The sequence below is a fragment of the Ornithorhynchus anatinus genome, chromosome 14 (assembly GCF_004115215.2).
Source record: "Ornithorhynchus anatinus isolate Pmale09 chromosome 14, mOrnAna1.pri.v4, whole genome shotgun sequence".
Lineage (NCBI taxonomy): Eukaryota > Metazoa > Chordata > Mammalia > Monotremata > Ornithorhynchidae > Ornithorhynchus > Ornithorhynchus anatinus.
Window position 1 is genome coordinate 46,277,809 of NC_041741.1, and position 20,366 is coordinate 46,298,174.

The 20,366-nt window shown below is 43.8% G+C and overlaps 1 protein-coding gene across 6 annotated transcripts in view; it reads left to right on the forward strand.

The window, feature by feature from the left end:
* The window catches only part of TNRC6B (trinucleotide repeat containing adaptor 6B), a 167,657-nt gene that overhangs the window by 46,948 nt on the left and 100,343 nt on the right, over window positions 1-20,366 (forward strand). For 4 of the 6 annotated variants that reach the window (XM_039914022.1, XM_039914020.1, XM_029078919.2 and 1 more), the window contains exon 4: window positions 2,628-2,695. The exons of 1 other annotated variant lie outside the window; for it this stretch is intronic. In XM_039914022.1, coding sequence (XP_039769956.1) covers window positions 2,628-2,695 — 68 coding nt within the window. Of the gene's footprint in view, window positions 1-2,627; window positions 2,696-14,273; window positions 14,298-14,472; window positions 14,492-20,366 lie in introns of those variants that run through there. One more of the 6 variants, XM_039914021.1, reaches the window with a different exon arrangement.

Here is a 20,366-nt window from a genome sequence, read left to right on the forward strand (position 1 = left end):
TTAGAGAAAAGATTCAAGTGTGAGAGGGAAGTAGGGACTGGAGAGGGAATTCAGAAGCAGCGGAATGTACCCAGGGTTTTCAAGGGGATACTTAGTCTCTGAGCCATGCAGCTCTAAACTAACTAAATCCTTCACTTTGGCTCTGGTTATAAAAGATTAAAAACGCTGGGGCAGGATTTGAAGCCTCCTGCAACCTTAGGTTTTCAAGCTATCTCGAAGTCTTTGAGTTGCAGAAGAGGTTTTAGCGGATATGAGGCTATATGGCTGTGAAAAAAATTCTTGGCTGTAAATTAGAATCCTACTTTCCATCACTCTTTCCCTCCTCCTTTTCCCACTTCTCCTCACTCCTACAAGAGCTCAAGGAAGCCCCTTAGGAAGAGAGGGTAATCAATCGATCAGTGGTGTTTATTGAACACTTACTGTGTGCCTAGAGAGCACTGTACCTAACACTTGGGAGAGATCAGTACAGTTCAATAAAGTTGGTCCACATGATCCCTGCCCTTAAGGAACTTACAATATAGTGGAGGAGGACAGACTTTAAAATAAATGACAGATGTGGGAAACATATCTGTGGGAAAGGTGTTTGTAGCACAGTATTTGATGTAACACAGTAATTCAGCACAAAAGCTGGGAAAAGTGACTTTTCTGGAGGGGGAGAATCGAGGAAGTCTACAAGTATATGGCATGATTGGATCTAGATGTTGTCTTGATGGTCCTTGAAGCAAATGTATTTAAATTGAGCTCTTTCTGAGGTTGCTTTCACCTGTCTTCAGAGAAGTGATCACAAACAAGACGGATAACACTGAAATAGAAAACAAAACCAAAAAAATCAACAAAATTTAGGGTACCGGGCCGTAGAGAAATTACTGAATTAAGGTCCAGAGGACTCCTATTTTTCTCCTTCAGTTGAATATGGACAGTATTGCCCAATTGCCCCAGAGTTGTTAAAGTCGTCATTCTGTATCCTCAGAGGACCTGGAGTTTGCATGAGTGCTACCTATGGAAATCCTGGCATTTTTAAGTCATTCTGAATATCGAACTCCTCAATCTCTGACTTTCTGGTTTTGGAACTTTGAGTGTGGGTGTTGGGAGTGGAGATCCTAACAGTTGTTTGTGCTTTAAGCATGGGGGCTACTAACTTAAAACTCTCCTTCTCCACTCCCCCCCCCCCCCCCGCTTTCGTGTTGTGACAGTGGGGTGCATGATGCTTCGATGCTGGGGAGGAAGAGGGCCTGACACGAAATTCCAGGCTAGTATCCTTGGGCAGAGTGTAGTACAGGTTCCCAAGAAGTCTTACAGGGGTAAAAAAGAGTTCTTCCAGATTTTTTAAAAAATGAGTTCTTTAAGAACTCTTCCATTTTTTCCATGTGAGGTTTAAAGAAAAATAACTGCCCAGTGCACTGGGACTCATTCAACTTAGTCTAGCCCAGGAAAATTATACTTACTGTCACTCATTTATATTTAATAATAATAATGTTGGTATTTGTTAAGCGCTTACTATGTGCAGAGCACTGTTCTAAGCACTGGGGTAGATACAGGGTAATCAGGTTGTCCCACGTGAGGCTCACAGCTAATCCCCATTTTACAGATGAGGTAAATGAAGCACAGAGAAGTGAAGTGACTTTCCCACAGTCACACAGCTAACAAGTGGCAGAGCTGGGATTCAAACCCATGACCTCTGACTCCCAAGCCCAGGCTCTTTCCACTGAGCCATGCTGCTTCTTTTATTAAGCACTTTATTAAGCATTTATTAAGCACTTACTGTGTGCAGAGCACTGAACTAAGCGTTTGGGAAAGGACAGTATAGCCTGGGGGAGTCCAATATACTATTGTGTATATAGTATATTGTATAAGTACTACTGGCTTTTCAGGGTGGAAGCAGGGCATGGTGGTCAGTATAGCCCTGACTGCAGAACTTTGAGAAAGTACTTGTCTAGAGTAACCGTAACTGGAGTGTGTTCCTTGACAAGCCAAAGGAAGATTTCCTAATTCTCTAGTCAGCTGTCAGTTTTCTGGTACTTTTGCACGCTTGCCAGATACAGAGCACTTTATTAGATACTTGTTCAAGAATAGACTTCCAAAACTTTGAGAATTACTGCCTTTGCTTCATTTACCCAATCATCACTCTCCAATATACGTATCTTTTTTCCATCTTCTCCCCATGCCCAGTTGCCAGTAATAGTGCATGTAGGAAAGAACATAGTGAAGCATCTGATCAAGTGACTATGTAATATTTATGGTCCTATACATCAGCATGACCTTAAGCGGGAGGCGTATTTTTTTTTAAACTCTACCCATTTGTGTGAGCTCATGCTTTTAGTTTGGTACCTTTGCATGACGTCCCCGGGATCCAGCAGTCCATCAGTGGGATTGATCTAGCACTTCCTCTGTGCAGAGCACTGTACCAAGTGCTTGGGAAAGCACGGTACTCTTTCAAAGGGGTAATTTGTCCCCTCTAGCCATTTTGGAGATCTCAATCCCCTAGCAGGGATGCTTTGAGCAAAAACAGACTGGAAGCTACTTGCGTTGACTGTGCTTGAAGCCCTTTTGTGTGCAGTGAGAAACCACTTTGGGGTAGTTTGCATTTTACTCCACTGATTGTTGACCTGCAGTGCTTGCCTTTGCAGATGGAACATGAGGATTTTGTAATGGAAGGGCATGGCAAGACTCCACCTCCTGGTGAAGAAAGCAAACAGTGAGTCACCTGTTTATCTAAACAAGGGCCAGTGCCATAACACTTTTTTTCATGGTATTAAGCACTTACTAAGTGCCAGGCACTGTACTAAACACTGGGGGAGTTGTGAGCTAAGCAGGCTGGACACAGTCTGTGTCCCACATGGGGCTCGCAGCCGTAACCCCCATTTTACTGATGAGGTAACCGAGGCACAGAGAAGTTAAGTGATTAGCCTAGCCGGGGTTAGAACCCAAGTCCTTCGGACTCCCTTCTCCATCTCCTAGGCCTCGCTGCTTCTTATTGTGTGAAGCACTTTCGTTAAGCCTGCAGGGAGCCTTGGTGAGCTGGTCTGTTGATGAGATGTCACTTACTTTGGTCAATGCTAAATCCAGAAACACCCAAGTTTGTTTATAATTTTTTTTTGCAGGAGATGTGCCAAAATGTGTATTAGGCTCTAGTAAAACCTTTCTGGTTGTGGATGTTTAAGCTGAACTAATGACCTTTGGTTTAAATTACCCACCAGAGAGCAAAACTGGGGACTGTTGTAGCATTCGTTTTATAGAGAAGCTTCTAGAAGAGGCGGCTGAGAGCCAATCCCTTGTGTGATAGGGAAACTGTACTCCATTTAGGACTCTTGGTTTAAATAATAATAATTGTGGTATTTGTTAAGCACTTACGAAGTGACAGAGACTGTACTAAGCGCTGGGGTGGATACAAGCAAATCGGGTTGGAAACAGTCCCCATCTCACATGGGGCTCAATCCCCATTTGAGAGATGAGGTAACTGGGGCCCGGAGAAATAAAGAGACTTGCCCAAGGTCACACAGCAGACCATAACAAAAGTGTATTAAATAGAGTGAGCCCAGGACCTAATGTTTCACCTGGAAAATAAATTAGGCTCTTTGGGGGTAGCATTAACCCTTTCAGGCCACTTGGGAGCCATTTAATGGTGCATTTGAGGCCCATATATTACAGTAATATACAGTAACAATCCCCTGCTGGTTTGAAAAAGTGACTTCTGTGCCCCAAGAACCCTATTCCTTTCTGTTAGAGTTAATGTAACTTTAGGCGCTGGGAGTCACCAAGCATCTGTCAGCTCATTATTGGGGTGTTGAATTTTGGAAAGAAGAAATAAGGATCCAGATGACACCAGGCGGGAGTTCGTTTGTGTGCCAGAACTTTGAAAAAAGGCTAGGATGATATTTATATATTTACACTGAGAGACAAATGTTTAATACCATTTCTTCTTTTTTGTATTTCAAAAATTAATGGTCCATCAAAAGGGCTGATCAACCATCTTAATTATCTAGTATGTAATGGAAATAGACGAAGGGTAAAATAGGACACCTATAAGTCGTTTGAGTTTTGCTGTACTGTCTAAAAAATCAGTCTTTAGGTACTTAAGAGTGTATCGTTGAGAAATACCTAGGGTGCTATTGAATAACGGGTTGGTCTTTTACTTGTTCTGGGTCTAAACCGGGGACTTTTCATCATTGGCTTCAATTTGCTCACTAAACAGAATTTTACTTTTCAATGGGTTTCGTCATAAATCTTAACTTTCTAGTAGTCTTTGTCAGGATATAGCTTTTGCATCATTGATAGTCTAATGGGACCCATTCATCACTAAACCAAGGCAATGAGAAGAAAAAAAAGTTCAAGTAAAATGTATGTGGAAATATCCTGGTTACTCCCAAAGCACAGTTGTTGTATGCAGTGCAGGGATGACAGCTACAATTACGCACAAATGGAGGGGCAGTCCTGCTTTTTAGTTATTTTGGGAGGTTTTGTGGTTATTGGTTAAGCTCTTACTATGTGCCAAGCCCTGAACTAGATGCTGGGGTGGATACAAGATAATCAAGTTGGACACAGTCCGTTTCCCACCTGGGGCCCACAGTCTTAATCCCCATTTTACAGATGAGGAGATTGAGGCACAGAGAAGTGAAGTGACTTCCCCAAGGTCACACAGGAGTCAAGTGACAGAGGTGGGGTTAGAACCAAGGTTTTTATGTGAATTCATTGACTTTTTAATGAGCCGAAGTCTTTGATGCCCAGTAAATAGCCCAGTCTCACTACCAAGATTAATTAACCCAAGATAAAAACCCCAAACTCCTATAGAACAAGTAGGCCTTTAAACCCTCACTGGCCTGACCCTCCAGTTCACATTTGGCCTCCCAGTGACCTCATGATTTGAACAATCCCTGATGCCTGAGTTTCCCCTTCTCAGGCTCCAGGGGAGACACCCTCCAATTCTTTGTGGTGTGAAATATCCTCCTTGGTTTCCCTTTACCCCGAGCTACCTCATTGCCCCCTCACTTTAGAGTGTTAATTCACCGCTCAGGATAATACCCCTAACTCGGATGTTGTTTTCCCATGCTCACACCTGCTCCACTTTTCCATCATTACATTAAATGTCCTCGGCTTCATACAGAGTTTACTTCTATCTTTCATTAGCCCTGCAGGTACGCTAATCTGAATTTCTGGTGCATATTCTTGCCCGTTTCAGGGTCTCATGAAACAGATGCTATCCCCACTCCCCAAAGCAGTGGTCATTTTCATTTGCGTTAAGCCTCCCGTTGTGTGAGTGAAGGTTTTGTGTGGTCTCAGAATTTTTGATAAAATCAAGATCTTACTTATCTTCACTCTATTTAGGATCTCACCCTGAAAACCAAACGATTTAACCATATTCCCATGAAATCACCTCATTTTAATTTATCATGGGTATTTTATAATATATTCATGGCATTTGAAAGCAAACTTGAACTCCATGACAGAATGGGTAGAGCTCTTCCTTGTAGATTTAATTCTGCTTCTGAGCTAAGCGACTGATTAAAATGCTGAATTATCAGGAACCATATGATTCAGGCTGTAGATAAGAGGTTTTTTTTTCACCCGGCTGTTAGAGCAAAGACTATTTCAATCAGTCCTTTGATTTTGAAACTAAATTCCATATCACTTATTATAAGATGATTTCGGCTCTCTTCTTGATTTCTTCCCCATTTTTTGAAATAAATTCTTGCATTTGGCAGGAACAGAAGAATAAGTTCCAAGTCCTGGAAGTTAGAATTTACTCAATCTCCTCAGGAGATGCTTAACTTGTCTTTAACCTCCTAAACAGTTCCTGTTTTTTAGCTTCTCCAACAAGTTCCTTTTTGTTTTCTTAATTCCCTTTGTTCCTTCAATAACAAAATCCACTTAGAAAAACAAATCATCGCTGTTTCATAGGCCAAGTATATACAATGGACAAGCAATGTCTCTTCAGGAATTGTTGACAGTATTAATTATAGGCGTGCCTCCCGTTTATATTCCCTTAGGCTTTGATCCTGTCTGACTCCACTATCTAAGAAGGATCTATTCAGCACTTCAATGGGAGACCTACCAGGAAACCCATTTACTAAAGAAAGTTTTACATTGATGATTCAGAAAGAAGAATGTCATTTGCTTAATCGGGCACTGATTCTAAAGGAATGTTTATGAGCTTGAGGTGCTGATTTTTACAATGAGGTATCCCGTCAAGGTATTAGTATTCCTCTGGTGTATACTTTTAAGGAATGAAACCGTTAGGTCTGATAGGAAAAGGTGGGGGACCATCTTCAATCTGTCGTATTTATGGAGCTCTTACTGTGGGCAGAGCACTGTCCTAAGAGATTGGGAGAGTACAATATATCTGTAATTTATTTATTTGTGTTAATGTCTGTCTCCCCCTCCAGACTATAAGCTCGCTGGGGGCCAGGAATGTGTCTGTTTATAGTTATATTGCCCTTTCTCAAGCCCTTAGTACAGTGCTCTCCACACAGTAAGTGCTCAATAAATAAGACTGACTGGCTGACTGACTAACAGAGTTGATAGACACGTTCCCTGCCCACAAGGAGCTTACATTCTAGATGGCTATTGGCCATTCATTCACTCAGTCATATTTATTGAGCACTTACTGTGTGCAAGGCACTGTACTGAGCACCTGGGAGAGTACAGTATGACAACAAGCAGGCACATTCCTGCCCACTATGAGCTCATAGTCTAGAGGAGCATGGTATCAATTCTCCTGGTAAAAGTGTTAAGATTGCAGGCCTGCTAAACAACCACTTAGTCCCAAAAGTGAGAAGGGAGGCATGTAAGGCCAATCCTCCAACAACAATAATAATAATAAGGGTATTTAAGTGTTTACTATGTCCAAAGCACTGTTCTAAGCGCTGGGGGAGATACAGGTGATCAGGTAGTCCCACGTCGGGCTCACAGTTTTAACCCCCATTTTACAGATGAGGGAACTGAGGCAGAGAGAAGTTAAGTGACTTGCCCAAAGTCACACAGCTGACAAGCGGCAGAGCCGGGATTAGAACCCATGACCTCTGACTCCCAAGCCTGCGCTCTTGCCACTGAGCCGTGCTGCTTCTCGTGCTTCATAATGCTTATTGTATGCAAAGGACTGTACTAAGTGCCTGAGAGAGTAAGAGACCCTGTCCTCAAGGATTGTACATTCTCCTGGAAGAAAGGGGAGACAGACAAAAAGTTATTTACAGATTGGAGGAAAAGAGAAGAAAAGAAGGACAGGTGATTAAATACGTGCCAAATAAACTATTATTATTATTATTGAGGTATTTGTTAAATGCTTACTATGTGCCAGGCACTGTACTAAGCACTGGGGTAAATACAAGTAAATTGGGTTGGTCACAGTCCCTTTCCCATATGGGGCTCACAGTCTTAATCTCCATTCTACAGATGAGGAAACTGAGGCATAGAGAAGTTAAGTGATTTGCCCAGCGTCACACAGCCAGCAAGTGACAGAGCTGGGATTAGAACCCAGATCCTTCTGACTCCCAGGCTTCTGCTTTATCTGCTAGGCCAAGTTGCTCAAATAGTAAGAATGCAAAAAATTCTAAAAAGAGTCATCTGGGAATGTCTTCTGGAAGTGGTGGCTTTTAGGAGTTGCTTTGGAGATGGGGGAGAGCTGTGTTGTGTGGTCTGAGAAGCAGCTTGGCCTAAAAGAAAGGGCACGGGCCTGGGACTTAGAAGAGCTGGGTTCTAATTCTGATCCACCACCTGTCTGCTCTCTGACTGGTGACTTTCTAGATAAAGCAGCAAAGTCAGATAATAATAATTAAGGTATTTGTTATGATATTTGTTAAGTGCTTACTATGTGCAGAGCACTGTTCTAAGCGCTGGGGTAGATACAAGGTAATCAGATTGTCCCACGTGGGGCTCACGTTTTTTAATCCCCATTTTTGCAGATGAGGTAACTGAGGCACAGAAAAGTTAAATGACTTGCCCAAGGTCACACAGCAGACAAGTGGCGGAACCGGGATTAGAACCCACGACTCCTGACTCCCAAGCCCGGGCTTTTTCCACTAAGCCACGCTGCTTCTCTATGGCACGTGAACTGCCAAATGAGCTAGGCTACCAGGTATTTGTAAAATATTTTGAGGTCCAGAAAGAGAAGTACCAAACATTGTCAAAATACCACCGTAATGGAAATAATTTTTCCCAGATTTCTCTGCCAAAATTCCAGGTATTTGAAACATCAGAAAGAGGCTTGGACTGATTGTAGTTGGGAAATCAGCTTCATAGCAATTGCGTGTTCCAGAGTTGCTTTTTTTCCTCCACCCATTGGTCTTTGCCTGTGTGTTCCTGGACTGTTTTGCAGTGAATGCTTTTCAGTGGACACTTTCTGAAACCACCCCTTAGATCGAGGGTAAATCATAGCTGGAGCAGAGATTCAGCATCTACTTAAGAGCTGTTTGCATGGATACTAATTATGAACGCAATTTATACTATTGATTTTATCTAGACATACCTCTACTCTATCCTAGTTGGCATTAGCGATTGCCTCTCTGTTTGTCCGACATTACTTCCTTCGATCTTTTGGCTTTTTCTCAGTACGCATCGAATCCCCGCTCTGCCACTTGTCAGCTGTGTGACTGTGGGCAAGTCACTTTACTTCTCTGTGCCTCAGTTACCTCATCTGCCAAATGGGGATTAAGACTGTGAGCCTCTCATGGGACAACCTGATGACCCTGTATCTACCCCAGCACTTAGAACAGGGCTCTGCACATAGTAAGTGCTTAACAAATACCAACATGATTATAATCTCAGTTTATCATAGTTGTATCACAGGGAAGTAGCGTGGCTTAGTAGAAGAGGCTGGGAGTTAGAGTACCTGGGTTCTAATTCCGGCTCTGACGCTCTTCTGCTGTGTGATGTTGGGCAAGTCTTTTCACTTCTCTGTGCCCCAGTTACCTCATCTGTAAAATGGGATTTAAAACTGTGAGCCCCATATGGGACAGAGACTGTGTCCAACCAGATTAGTTTGTATCTACCCCAGCATGCTTGGAATAGCGCTTGGCACATAGTAAGTGCTTAGAGAAGCAGCATGGCTCAGGGGAAAGAGCCCGGGTTTAGGAGTCAGAAGTCGTGGGTTCTAATCCCGGCTCCTCCACCTGTCAGCTGTGTGATTTAGGGCAAGTCGCTTGTCTTCTCTGTGCCTCACTTACCTCATCTGTAAAATGGAGATTAAGACTGTGAGCCTCACGTGGGACAACCTGATTACCCTGTGTCTACCCCAGTGCTTAAAACAGTGCTCGGCACATAGTAAGCACTTAACAAATACCAACATTATTATTATTAACAAATACCATCATTACCCACCATTATTACCATTATTCACCAGCGTTGCCCTTTAAAACAGTGCACGCAAATGCCTTCAAATTTCGATAACATAGATTTCTCTCTCTCTCTGTCTCTGTCTCATTTAAAAAAGAAGTCATCTATGTACCTGCCTCCTGCCAGGGCATTTCCCCCCCTGATGTTTCCTAAACAGAAAGTAAACACCTAAATCAGAGTTGGATTGTGCCAGGATGGTTGGAAGGCAGTACATGCCTTTGAAGTGCTCACTCCACAAGAATGGATGTCCCACTTTGAGAAACACTGCATTTGGGATGTTAATCTTAAATGGTTGGTATTTAAAGAACACTAGCAACATAGAATTACCTGAGGTTTAGCAAACAGGACAAGAAGGCAAGGACTTGTGGATTCCTCTCCCTGCTTTCTCCCGAGTTGCTTTTTCACAGTGTGGTTGTCCATTTTTGTGCAAGGAGAAGGAGGTGATACTTCATAATCAATCAATCATATTTTATTGAGCTCTAAGTGGGTGCAGGGCATGGTACTTATGTGAGATAATTGTAGTATTTGTTAAGATGAAACCCTTCATCTGCTTTTCACGTCACAATCCCTTTGCAAGCAACCCATAAAATGTCTTTGGGGACTTGCTGTGGGCAGAGCATCATACTAAGCACTTGGGAGAGTAATAATAATAGTAATAATAATAATAATGGTATATGTTAAGCACTTAACAAAGAGCTAGGTAGTTAGAGAGCATAAAGGCTCTCAGTTCGGGCATTATTATCCTGATTTCTGCCTCTCTTCACCAGCTCCAGGTTCCTTTCAATATAAAAAAAATACAGCCTGTTGCAAAGCCATCCATGCCTGTTTATAATTTATAGACTCTTTTTTCCTCTATGATCCTGATAAAGCTCTTAATGAAGGGTTCCTGCCCACATCCTATGGAAGTTTTAATTTTTTTAATTATCCCACACAATTTCCCCTTGTCCATTTTGCAAATATGATTCAGTGACAAGATCTGTCTTTGTTGAAACTCTGAGAGCCTGAGATTGACTTTCTGTTCATTCTCTCAGGAAACTCATCTGCTCCTACCTCTGGAATCCAGGTTATCTTAAAGCTAAGCCAACTGGAGCAGCGAGGCTTAGTGAAAAGAGCAGAGGCCTGGGAGTCGGAGGATCTGGGTTCTAATTCCGCCTCTGCCACTTGGTTGCTGTGTGACCTTGGCAAGTCACTTCACTTCTCTGTGCCTCAGTTCCCTTATCTGCAAAATGGGGATTTAGTGCTTGTTCTTCCTCCTACTTAGACTGTGCATCCCACATGGGACCTGATGATCTTGTATCTACCCCGGCACTTAGAACAGTGCTTGGCACATAGTAAGCACTCAACAAATATTATTATCATTATTTTTATCATTATTAGTGCCTAGCACTTAGTAAGCATCTAACAAATGCCATTCTTATTACTGGAGCCACATTCCAAAGAACACTATCCCTGCCTCATCCCTTCTCAAGTTTGCTGCTATGCTCATAATAATAATAATAATGTTGGTATTTGTTAAGCGTTTACTATTTGCCAAGCACTGTTTTAAGTGCTGGGGTAGATAAAAGGTAATCAGATTGTCCCATGTGGGGCTCAAAGTCTTCACCCCCATTTTACAGATAAGGGAACTGAGGCCCAGAGAAGTGAAGTGACTTGCCCGAGGTCACACAGCTCCCCCGTTTAGACTGTGAGCCCGTTGTTGGGCAGGGATTGTCTCTATCTGTTGCCGAATTGTACATTCCAAGTGCTTAGTACAGTGCTCTGCACATAGTAAGCGCTCAATAAATACAATTGAATGAAAGTGGCAGAGTTGGGATTAGGACCCATGACCTCCGATTCCCAAGCCCGTGCTCTGTCCATGAAGCCACGCTGCTTCTATGCGCTTCATGAATAAAAAGTCGGCACCCCTGGTTGCTGAGTAGTTTTTCTCCACATCCCTAAATTGTTTCCAAAATGGGGAAACTGGAGGTGAGCTTCCCGGGGCCCCATGAAGCTTGACTTCTCCTTCTCCAAATGTCCCTTGTACCTGGGAGATAGCAACAGAGAGACGGCACTCATCGCGGCTAGAGCCCAGTGAATGGACGCCTACGGTCTCGTCGAACAGATCCAGCCTGCCAACGGGGAAGTGTGAGGAGGGAGGGGTGAGAGCGGGAGAAAGCCGAGAGGGAAAGGACGGTAGGTAAGCGCCAGATAGTTGTATGCTCCCCACGACTACACCTTCTGTCACTGCTGTCACCTGTCGCTACCTCCGCCGCCGGCTTTCCCTAAAAACTCTCCCACCGCGTCCACGCCGAACCCTCCTCTCCAGACACTCGACTAGTCGGTCCTAGCCCGTGCTCCGACGGAATAAACATTAAAACCCAAGAACTCTAGCTCGGGGTAAACCATTTCTCATCTTGAAATGCGTTTAATGAATAGCAAATCCAACCCTCGGAGATATATCTAGGCTCGGCTGAAAATAGGCCACAACAGGGCCTATGTTTAAGGATGTTTTAGGGGGGGAAATATCAATCAATCAGTGGTATTTATTGAGTGCTCACTGTGTGCAGAGGACAGTACTAAGTGCTGGGGAGAGAAGCAGCGTGGCCTAATAGGTAGAGCCTGGGGCTGGGAGTCAGAAGGACCTAAATTCTAATCCCAGCTCCCCCACTTTGCTGTATGACTTTGGACAAGTTACTTCACTTCTCTGGGCCTCAGTTCCCTCATCTGTAAAATAGGGATTAAGACTATGAGCTCTATGTGGGACGGGGACTGTGTCCAAGCTGATTATCATGTATCTACCCCAGCACTTAGAACAGTGCCTGGCACATAGTGAGGGCTTAAAAATACCATAATCATTATTATTATTCTGTGGGACATGGAGTGTGTCTAAAATGATTATCTCGTATCTACCCCAGCGCTTAGTACAGTGCCTGGCACAATAATAAGTACTTAAGAGATATCTCTGTAACAGACACATTCCCTGCCCACAAGGAGCTTACAGTCTAGAGGGGGAGACACAATATAAAGAAATAAATGACAGGTATGGACAGATATGGGAGGGAGGAATGAATTAAAGGAGGAAATCAGGGTGATGCAGAAAGGAACGGCAGAAAAGGAAGAGACGTTTCAGGCTAGTTTGCCATCGCTTAGTAGTTCTGGAAGGTGGGAAATGTGAGAGAGAAGCAGCATGGCATAGTGGATAGAGCCTGGACCTAGGAGTCAGAAGGTCATGGGTTCTAATCTCATGTCACTTCACTTCCGTGGGCCTCAGTTCCCTCATCTGTAAAATGGGGTTAAGACTGTGAGCCCCACCTGGGCAGGGACTGTGTCCAACCCAATTTGCTTGTGTCCACTCCAGCGCTTAGAAAACAGTGTCTTGCACATAGTAAGCACTTAACATATACCATAATCATTACCATTACTTCACTTCTCCGGGCCTCAGTTCCCTCATCTATAAAATGGGGTCCGAGACCGTAAGCAGAGACGGTGCCCAACCCAATTTGCTTGTATTCACGTCGACGCTTAGAAATAGTAATAATAATAATGGTGGTATTTGTTAGGGGCTTAATATGTGCCAAGCACGTTCTAAGTGCCGGGGTGGGTGCAGGGGAATCAGGCTCACAGTCTTAATCCCCATTTTACAGATGAGGGAACTGAGGCCCAGAGAAGTGAAGTGGCTTGCCCAAGTTCACACAGTGCAGTGCCTGGCACGCAGTAAGCGCTTAAGAAGTACCACAGGTATTATTATCATTAGACTATGAGCCCATTGTTGGGCAGGGATGGTCTCTCTCTCTTGCCAAATTGTACATTCCAAGCACTTAGTCCAGTGCTCTGCACACAGTAAGTGCTCAGTAACTACAATTGAATGAATAAAATGGGGATTAAGACTGTGAGTCCCACGTGGGACAACCTGATTCCCCTGTGTCTACCCCAGCGCTTAGAACAGTGCTCTGCACAGAGTAAGTGCTTAACAAATACCAACATTATTATTAATGATGGCTCAGTGGAAAGAGCCCGGGCTTAGGAACCAGAGATCACGGGTTCTAATCCCAGCTCTGCCACCTGTCAGCTGTGGGACTTCAGGCAAGTCACTTCACTGGGCCTCAGTGACCTCATCTGTAAAATGGGGATGAAGACTGGGAGCCTCACGTGGGACAACCCGATTACCCTGTATCCCCCCCAGCGCTTAGAACCGTGCTGGACACATAGTAAGCGCTTAATAAATACTAACATTATTATTGGTATTATTGGTATTAAGGGAAAGCGCTTAATAAATACCAACATTATTATTCGAATCCCAACTCTGCCACTTGTCGGCTGTGTGACTGTGGGCAAGTCACTTCACTTCTCTGTGCCTCAGTTCCCTCATCTGTAAAATGGGGATGAAGACGGTGAGCCCCACGTGGGACAACCTGATTCCCCTATGTCTCCCCAAGCGCTTAGAACAGTGCTCGGCACATAGTAAGCGCTTAACAAATACCAACATTATGATTAGGAGTCGAGGGGGAGGAAAAGGAGCGCTTTCCCGTTAAGGTCCCCTTTCGTTGATGGACAGGGGACCGGGGAGGGAGAAAAGGGGCGCTTTCCCTTTAAGGGTGGCGCCCCCTTTCGTTGATGGACAAGGGACGGGGTGGGGGGGAGAAAAGGGGCCCTTTCCCTTTAAGGGGCGCGGGCTCCGCCCCCTTTCGGTGATGGACAGGGGCCGGGGGGGAGAAAAGGGGCGCTTTCCCTTTAAGGGGCGCGCCCTTTCGGTGATGGACAGGGGGGAGAAATGGGGCGCTTTCCCTTTAAGGGGAGCGGGCTCCGCCCCCTTTCGGTGATGGACAGCCCGGGTCACGTGACCCGCCTCTCTTTGAAGGTCACAAAAAGCTGCTTCCTCGCGAGCGGGGGGAGAGAGAGAGAGAGAGAGCGCGAGCAAGAGGGAGAGAGAGAGAGAGAGAGAGAACGAGCGAGCGAGCGAGCCAGCCAGCCAGCCACCGAGGGAGCGCCAGCCGGTTAGTTGAAGCCAAAATGGCCGACAGAGTGTCTGCTGCTTTCTGAACATTTAAAATCGACACACACACACACACACACACACACACACAAGACAAAAAAAAAAATCCTTTTTGGACCTTTTTTTTTTTTTCATTTCCATTTCTACCTTGTATGCCTCAATTTGCTGGATCTAAGCACTGCTGCACTTTATGAGGTGGGTAAAACCTCTCTCTCTCTCTCTCTGCGTTTCTCCTCCTCCTTTTTAAGGCAGTTGATTTCCGTGGGGCTGTCGTCCAACCGTCCGGGCCGTGGCGGAGCCACATTGGGTGGGAGGGAGGTGGAAGGGGGGGGGAAAGGAGACATCTAACGTACTTGGAGGTTCTGCAGGAAGGAGGGAAAAAAAGGACCTGACTAGCGTCTGCATTTCGAGTCGGAAGGGATTTGTGGCCTGACAAATTTTGCAAACCCGGGGGGCGGGGGGGTTTCAGCCTAAACAGAATCCGGGATTTTAAAAGAGGATTTTTTTCCCCCCCTTTTTTTAAAAAGGCCTCCTCCCTTAAATCTGCTGCAAGAATTTGCATAAATATAAATGGGTTTGCATTCTGCCGCCGCTAAGGCCGACAAAGGAGCAGGGAGGGAAGAGGAGAAGGGAGAGCGTTTGGTAGGCCGGGCTTCCTAGAGAGAGATGGAGAAACTAAAATAAGATCGGATACATCGGCGACATCAGGTCGGGGGCGAGGGAACACCAGGAGGTGGAGGGTTTGCAGGATTCCCGTGCTTGAAAAGCTCCTGGGCAATATGTGGATCTGCACCCTCCCTTCTGCGCGCGCCCTCCTCGGTTCTCGTCCTTTCGTTTTTGCAACATGCAACCAGATGCTTTTTTTTATTATTATTATTATTTTGATCACCGTTTACGGGTAAAACGCGGAGTGGGGCATCAAACCGCCATCGGCCCTCCTCTTGCTTCCCCCTCCGTGCACACCCCAGCGCCTTTCTTGGCGAAAATGCGCGGAAAAAAAAAATAATAAGGGCTGGGTAAGGCACAGCCCCGTCATGGGGAAGAAGATGGATCCTGGGGTGCAGAGCGTATAGTTTAGTTTTGCAAAAGCGATCGAGGCGGGGGTCTGGAGCCCGTGCAGTTGTGCAGTGCGAGGAGGTCAATTCCATCGTTTTTTTAATGCAGTAGTCCGGAAGCAAGGAGCCAAGGTGGAGAAGGGGAAATAACTGCGAACTTGCTCTCAGGAAGCAAGCAGCCTCCCCCGCCCTCCCCCTGATCATTGTGAGGGTGTGATGTAATGCTCCTCGGCCCGGTGGGGTGACAGGGGATTGTAGTTTTCGGTTGTGACCGTGACATTGTTGCCCCCCCCCCCCCCCCCCCGCAGCTAGTCCCTGGCTTCGGAGGCCTTGGTGTCCTGCCTTCGATGATTATTTTTTTTTTTCCAATAAGCTGCAGGTTTATGCAGCGGCACGTTGCTCGAGAGAGAGCCTGTTAAACCGAATCTGTTGCAAAGTGCCATTCGTGGGGTGTTGAGCCGAAACGGGCCTTCTCGAGCGCCTTTTTAGCCCCACACAGGCGGACGTTAAAGAAGAAAATCAGAATTTTGTTTTTCTCATAATGGCATGCGCATGGGGAGTAACAGCTTTTGGATCCTTTTGCAAATGTGACAGGCGATTGGAAGAGAGAGAGTGTGTGTGTGTGTGTAGTGGTTTTCATTAGCCGAATTTGGCTTTGCTGGGTTTAAAAAAAATGAGTGAGTAGGTGGGGGAGTGGTGCCGTAATAAAAACACTGTTGGCCCCATTTGAGCAAAAAAAAAAATCCTCAATTTTCCAAGGGTCTGGAGTCCTTATTTTTGGCCTCAGTAGAGAAGTAGCCGTTTTTCCACAGATGTGAATAATGTACCAATAATTTCTATTTTGAATGTGGTGCTGGAATTTTTTTTTTTGAATTCTAAAATCATTTTAAGGGTCAAATTAAAGGAACACATAAATTGCATTTTTGTTTTGACCTTGTTGGGGGGGGAAAAAGAGGTCTAATAGAAACTGTTCAGAAGGCAGTAGGGCATGTCAATTTCATGAACTTTAGAAATGATTGAAAACTTAGAACTGTTCTTAATAGAGTTTGAGAGGGTTTTACAAAATAAAGGAGTCATTTTTCATTAGCAAAAATAATTTTTTTGCTTTTTCACTGGGCCTCACGTCTTCATTGTCAGATGATGTTGTTCTTGGTCCTGGCACTGACCTTGCAAGGATATCTGCAGTTTTTCAAGAAAGAAATCTCATTTTACAGTTTAGATTTTCCTTGGGTATTTGGCCATTGGCTTGTTAGTGGAGTGTGTTAATATTTGTATATCAGGTTAATTCAGGTACATTGTTTTTCCGAAGAACCAGACGCAGGGCACCTATGTTGTAATTTTACCGAAGAGATTACCGGCTCCTTCTGGGGGATAGAGAAAGGAACAGAGTACGAAAGCTGAGCAGTAAAAAAGCTCTTCCATAGGAAATGTTCTGTTTTATTCAGCTGTTTTCATCAGAGACTGTCTTCACGAGTGTGGAAGTAATAAGAGGTAGGGTACCGTTATTAATATGTTGAGCGAGGTGAGACTGTCGGAATCTCAGCTGCCATTTTAGAGCTACCTTTTTCTGTAGAGAAAAATCCTAATGGCAAATACCAAAGCTGTGAAAATGGGTGGTGGATTCAGTAATCCTGATGTTTATTGCATTTGTTCAGTATGGTCTCATCTGCAAAATAAAGTTTCAAAGACTTCAGTTATGGTTGTGATTGTGAGGAGGGGTATTTTGAAGAGCTAGAGCTAAGGTGTAAACTTTCTGAGGTGAAAATTTAGGAAGCTTTCTGCTGTATAGGAAATCCTATCTTGGAGTAAAGCAGGACGAGCTGTGTGAATTAGTGAATAAGCAAACAATTAGATTTTTACAGAGGCATTGTAATGATTTTCAAATAGAGCAGGTGCTATAAAATAAGGTTGAGATGAGATAAGGTAATGGGGGGGGGGAGAAATGTAGTTTACAGTAGGCTTAAAGTTACCTAGAATCTCTAAAGCCGTTATCCTGTCAAAATTGTCACAAATTCCAAATTATGGGGTCCAGATTTAATGATCTTTTTAGAGGGCTTTTAAATGAATCCCGATCATATATCATTCCTCTCTCCTTTTATTTGGGGTAGAAAAAAATCTGGCACAACCCAACTTCCAGTGATAAATTCATGGTGCTGTTCTTTCTCCTAGAAAGAAATTGTGGTGTCAAAAAGTCAACTTTAAGATTTTACCAAAGCATCTTGAAAAAGTGACTTAGTACTACTCTTTGACCTGCAAAGGGTACCCGTTTTAAGTCCTTTTAGACTATGATCCGTCTGGCGGTTGCCAAAATGAAGGGTTTGTCTCTCGGCATTGAACCGACTTCCCCAAACTGGCCTACGAATGAAGCTTCGTTTCCACTCAAAGCAAACTTTTTTTTAGATTATTGAAAGGTTAGGGTCTTTGAAACCAATTTCTAGAGATGGACTTCTGTCAAGTCAAGATTTATTAAACTGGAGGTAAATGGAGATGGGGGATGGGGGACGGGCAAATACCAAATGGATGTTCAGTAAATACTTGATGTAACTACTTGAGGCACCATTCACTTAAGAATGTCCTGGGGCTTAACTGATTATTCTCTTTAACTTGCACAACTGTGTGTGGTATGGGACGTTTTATCTCAGTTTAAACCGTGGAGAAGCTGTTGATGTAAATAGAGGCCCAGTGATTGTCATGCCCGAGTAGTAACTTTTTATTGGAAACAGGAAAAGAAACTGTGATATGGTCGATACCCTATCGTCCTTCTATCCAAAACCTGATTTTTTCCCCTGGAGCTCGATATGTAATTTATGTTACTCTTCCAGATAGGGTAAACCCAAACTGTGGAATTTTCCCCAACTTTCTCATGCTTATACTGGTGGCGTCAATAGCAATGAACTCCAGAGGTCTAAAAAGAGTACTAGTGCTAGGATAAAATTTTCCTATTAAATATTTGTGTAGAGCCTCCTTTAGATCACTCTTATTTCAGCTTTTGAAGATATGGACCTGTGACAGATACCATCATGATCATCATCATTTATATTAGCCTCTGAAATGGATGCTGAAAATAATAGGAATAATAAAGCAGTTTGGCTGCACAAAGGTTTAAAACGTAGGGAGCACAGGATCGAAATTTTTAGCTGCTCATCATTTGCTTCTGAGAGCAGGTAACAAAATTCAGAAACATAGGCTGCACTAAGGTAGATGTTCTTGCTCTCAATGCTTTCATCTCCTGCCATCCTGTCTTTCTCCAAAAATGTCCAAAGCATTTGACCCTTGTATGCCTGGGAGGAGGGCACTAAAGTCTGGACGGGGAGCTAAGTATTCTCCAGGGGGTGCTCAGATGGAGGTCATCGAAATTGCCCACAGGAAACTTGCTTCGTGCTCCACAAATGTCCCCATTTTTTTTTATGGTATTTAAGGACTTACTATGCGCTAGGCACTATACTAAGTGCTGGGGTAGATAGAAGGATGAACGTGGTCCCTGTCCCATATGTGAAGACTGTGAGCCCTATGTGGGACAACCTGATTAACTTTTATCTACCCTAGCGCTTAGAGCAGTGTTTGGCACACAGTAAGCGCTTATCAAATACCAACATTTTTATATAGGGCTCACAGTCTTAATCCCCATTTTACAAATGAGGTAACAGGTACAGAGAAGTAAAGTGACTGCCCAAGGTCACACAGCAGACAACTGGCAGAGTTGGGATTAGAACCTAGGTCCTTCTGACTCGCAGGCCTGTGTGCTATCCACTAGACCATGCTGCTTCTCACTTTTGTTGCCCTAGACTTTCCCCAAGTGGACCATTACCTAAACCAATCATTACTGACTAGTTAAATAAATCTAAAATAAATCTAAAAAAAGTTCCTGAGTTTCAAAGAAGTATAGAGGTCCAGGTGATAGAATAAGTTGTGGATCACTTTTTTTTTTTAATCATAAAGAAGATTGTTTACAAAGATAACGGTGCACTTTGCCACAGTATTGTGATTCAACTATTTTCATGCTTGCAAATCTGCCTTAGGGCATGTGAGAACAAGTCAAACTCCATGACAGCAGGGATACTTTTGCTAATAGCTGAGAAGGTTGTGGTTTCTTTTGCCTGCTAAATCTTTGAATTTTATCCCTTGCTCTGGCCTGACAGACTTCCAGTATTTTCACCTTTAGGAGGAGAATGCAAAGTTTTCTCTTTTTTTAATGTTGCACAGGTCGACTGTCCTTTTCATCTTTAAAGCTTGTATTGGTGAGTTTTTTAATAGGTTTTTATATGTTGTGTTAAGCGGGACACAATTTAAAATCCAGGAGGAGAACATCTGGAAAGCCAGAGCCAGGCCGAGGCTGGAAATCTTTAGCCTGGCCCAAATTGAACCCTCGACTGTGCCATCAGGCTCACCTAGGCCCCATTCCAAGATCAGGAATAGCCAATCTGGCTCAGCCTTCAGGGCCTCAGGTCTAAACTCTTGTTTCCCCAAGAGAGAGAATCACAGAATTCCACCTTCACTATCTCCCAGTAGTCTCAAATCCAAAGTAGGTCAGATAACTTGACCATGATTCCACCAAGTCATTTAGAATCAGCAAGCTTTTTATGTGTGTTGGCACAAAGTAAGCAGTTAATAAGGATTATTGTTATCTGACCTCTAGTCATTACTTTTCAAGAAGTACTTTTCAAACTCTCTTTCTTCCCTAACAAAGGGAGTTGCTCTCCCTACTTCCCCAAAAGAGAGAAATGGTGGATGTGTTCATATAGCAAACGTTTTCTTGGGTTTTGAAAATCTGTTAGCTCATTGAAAGCTTCAGTGGTAAACCAGGTAAAGTACTTGAACCTTTGAAGACCTAAATAGATGTAGAACCAAAGTTTTTTTTTTAAAAAAAATAAAAAACAGGAGACACTCTTGGAAGGTATAGACCAGTCAGTAGATCAGATATCAATCAGTTACCTCATCTGTAAAATGGGGATTAAGAGTGTGAGCCCCATGTCCAACCTAACTTGTATCTCCCTCACTGCTTAAAACAGTGCTTG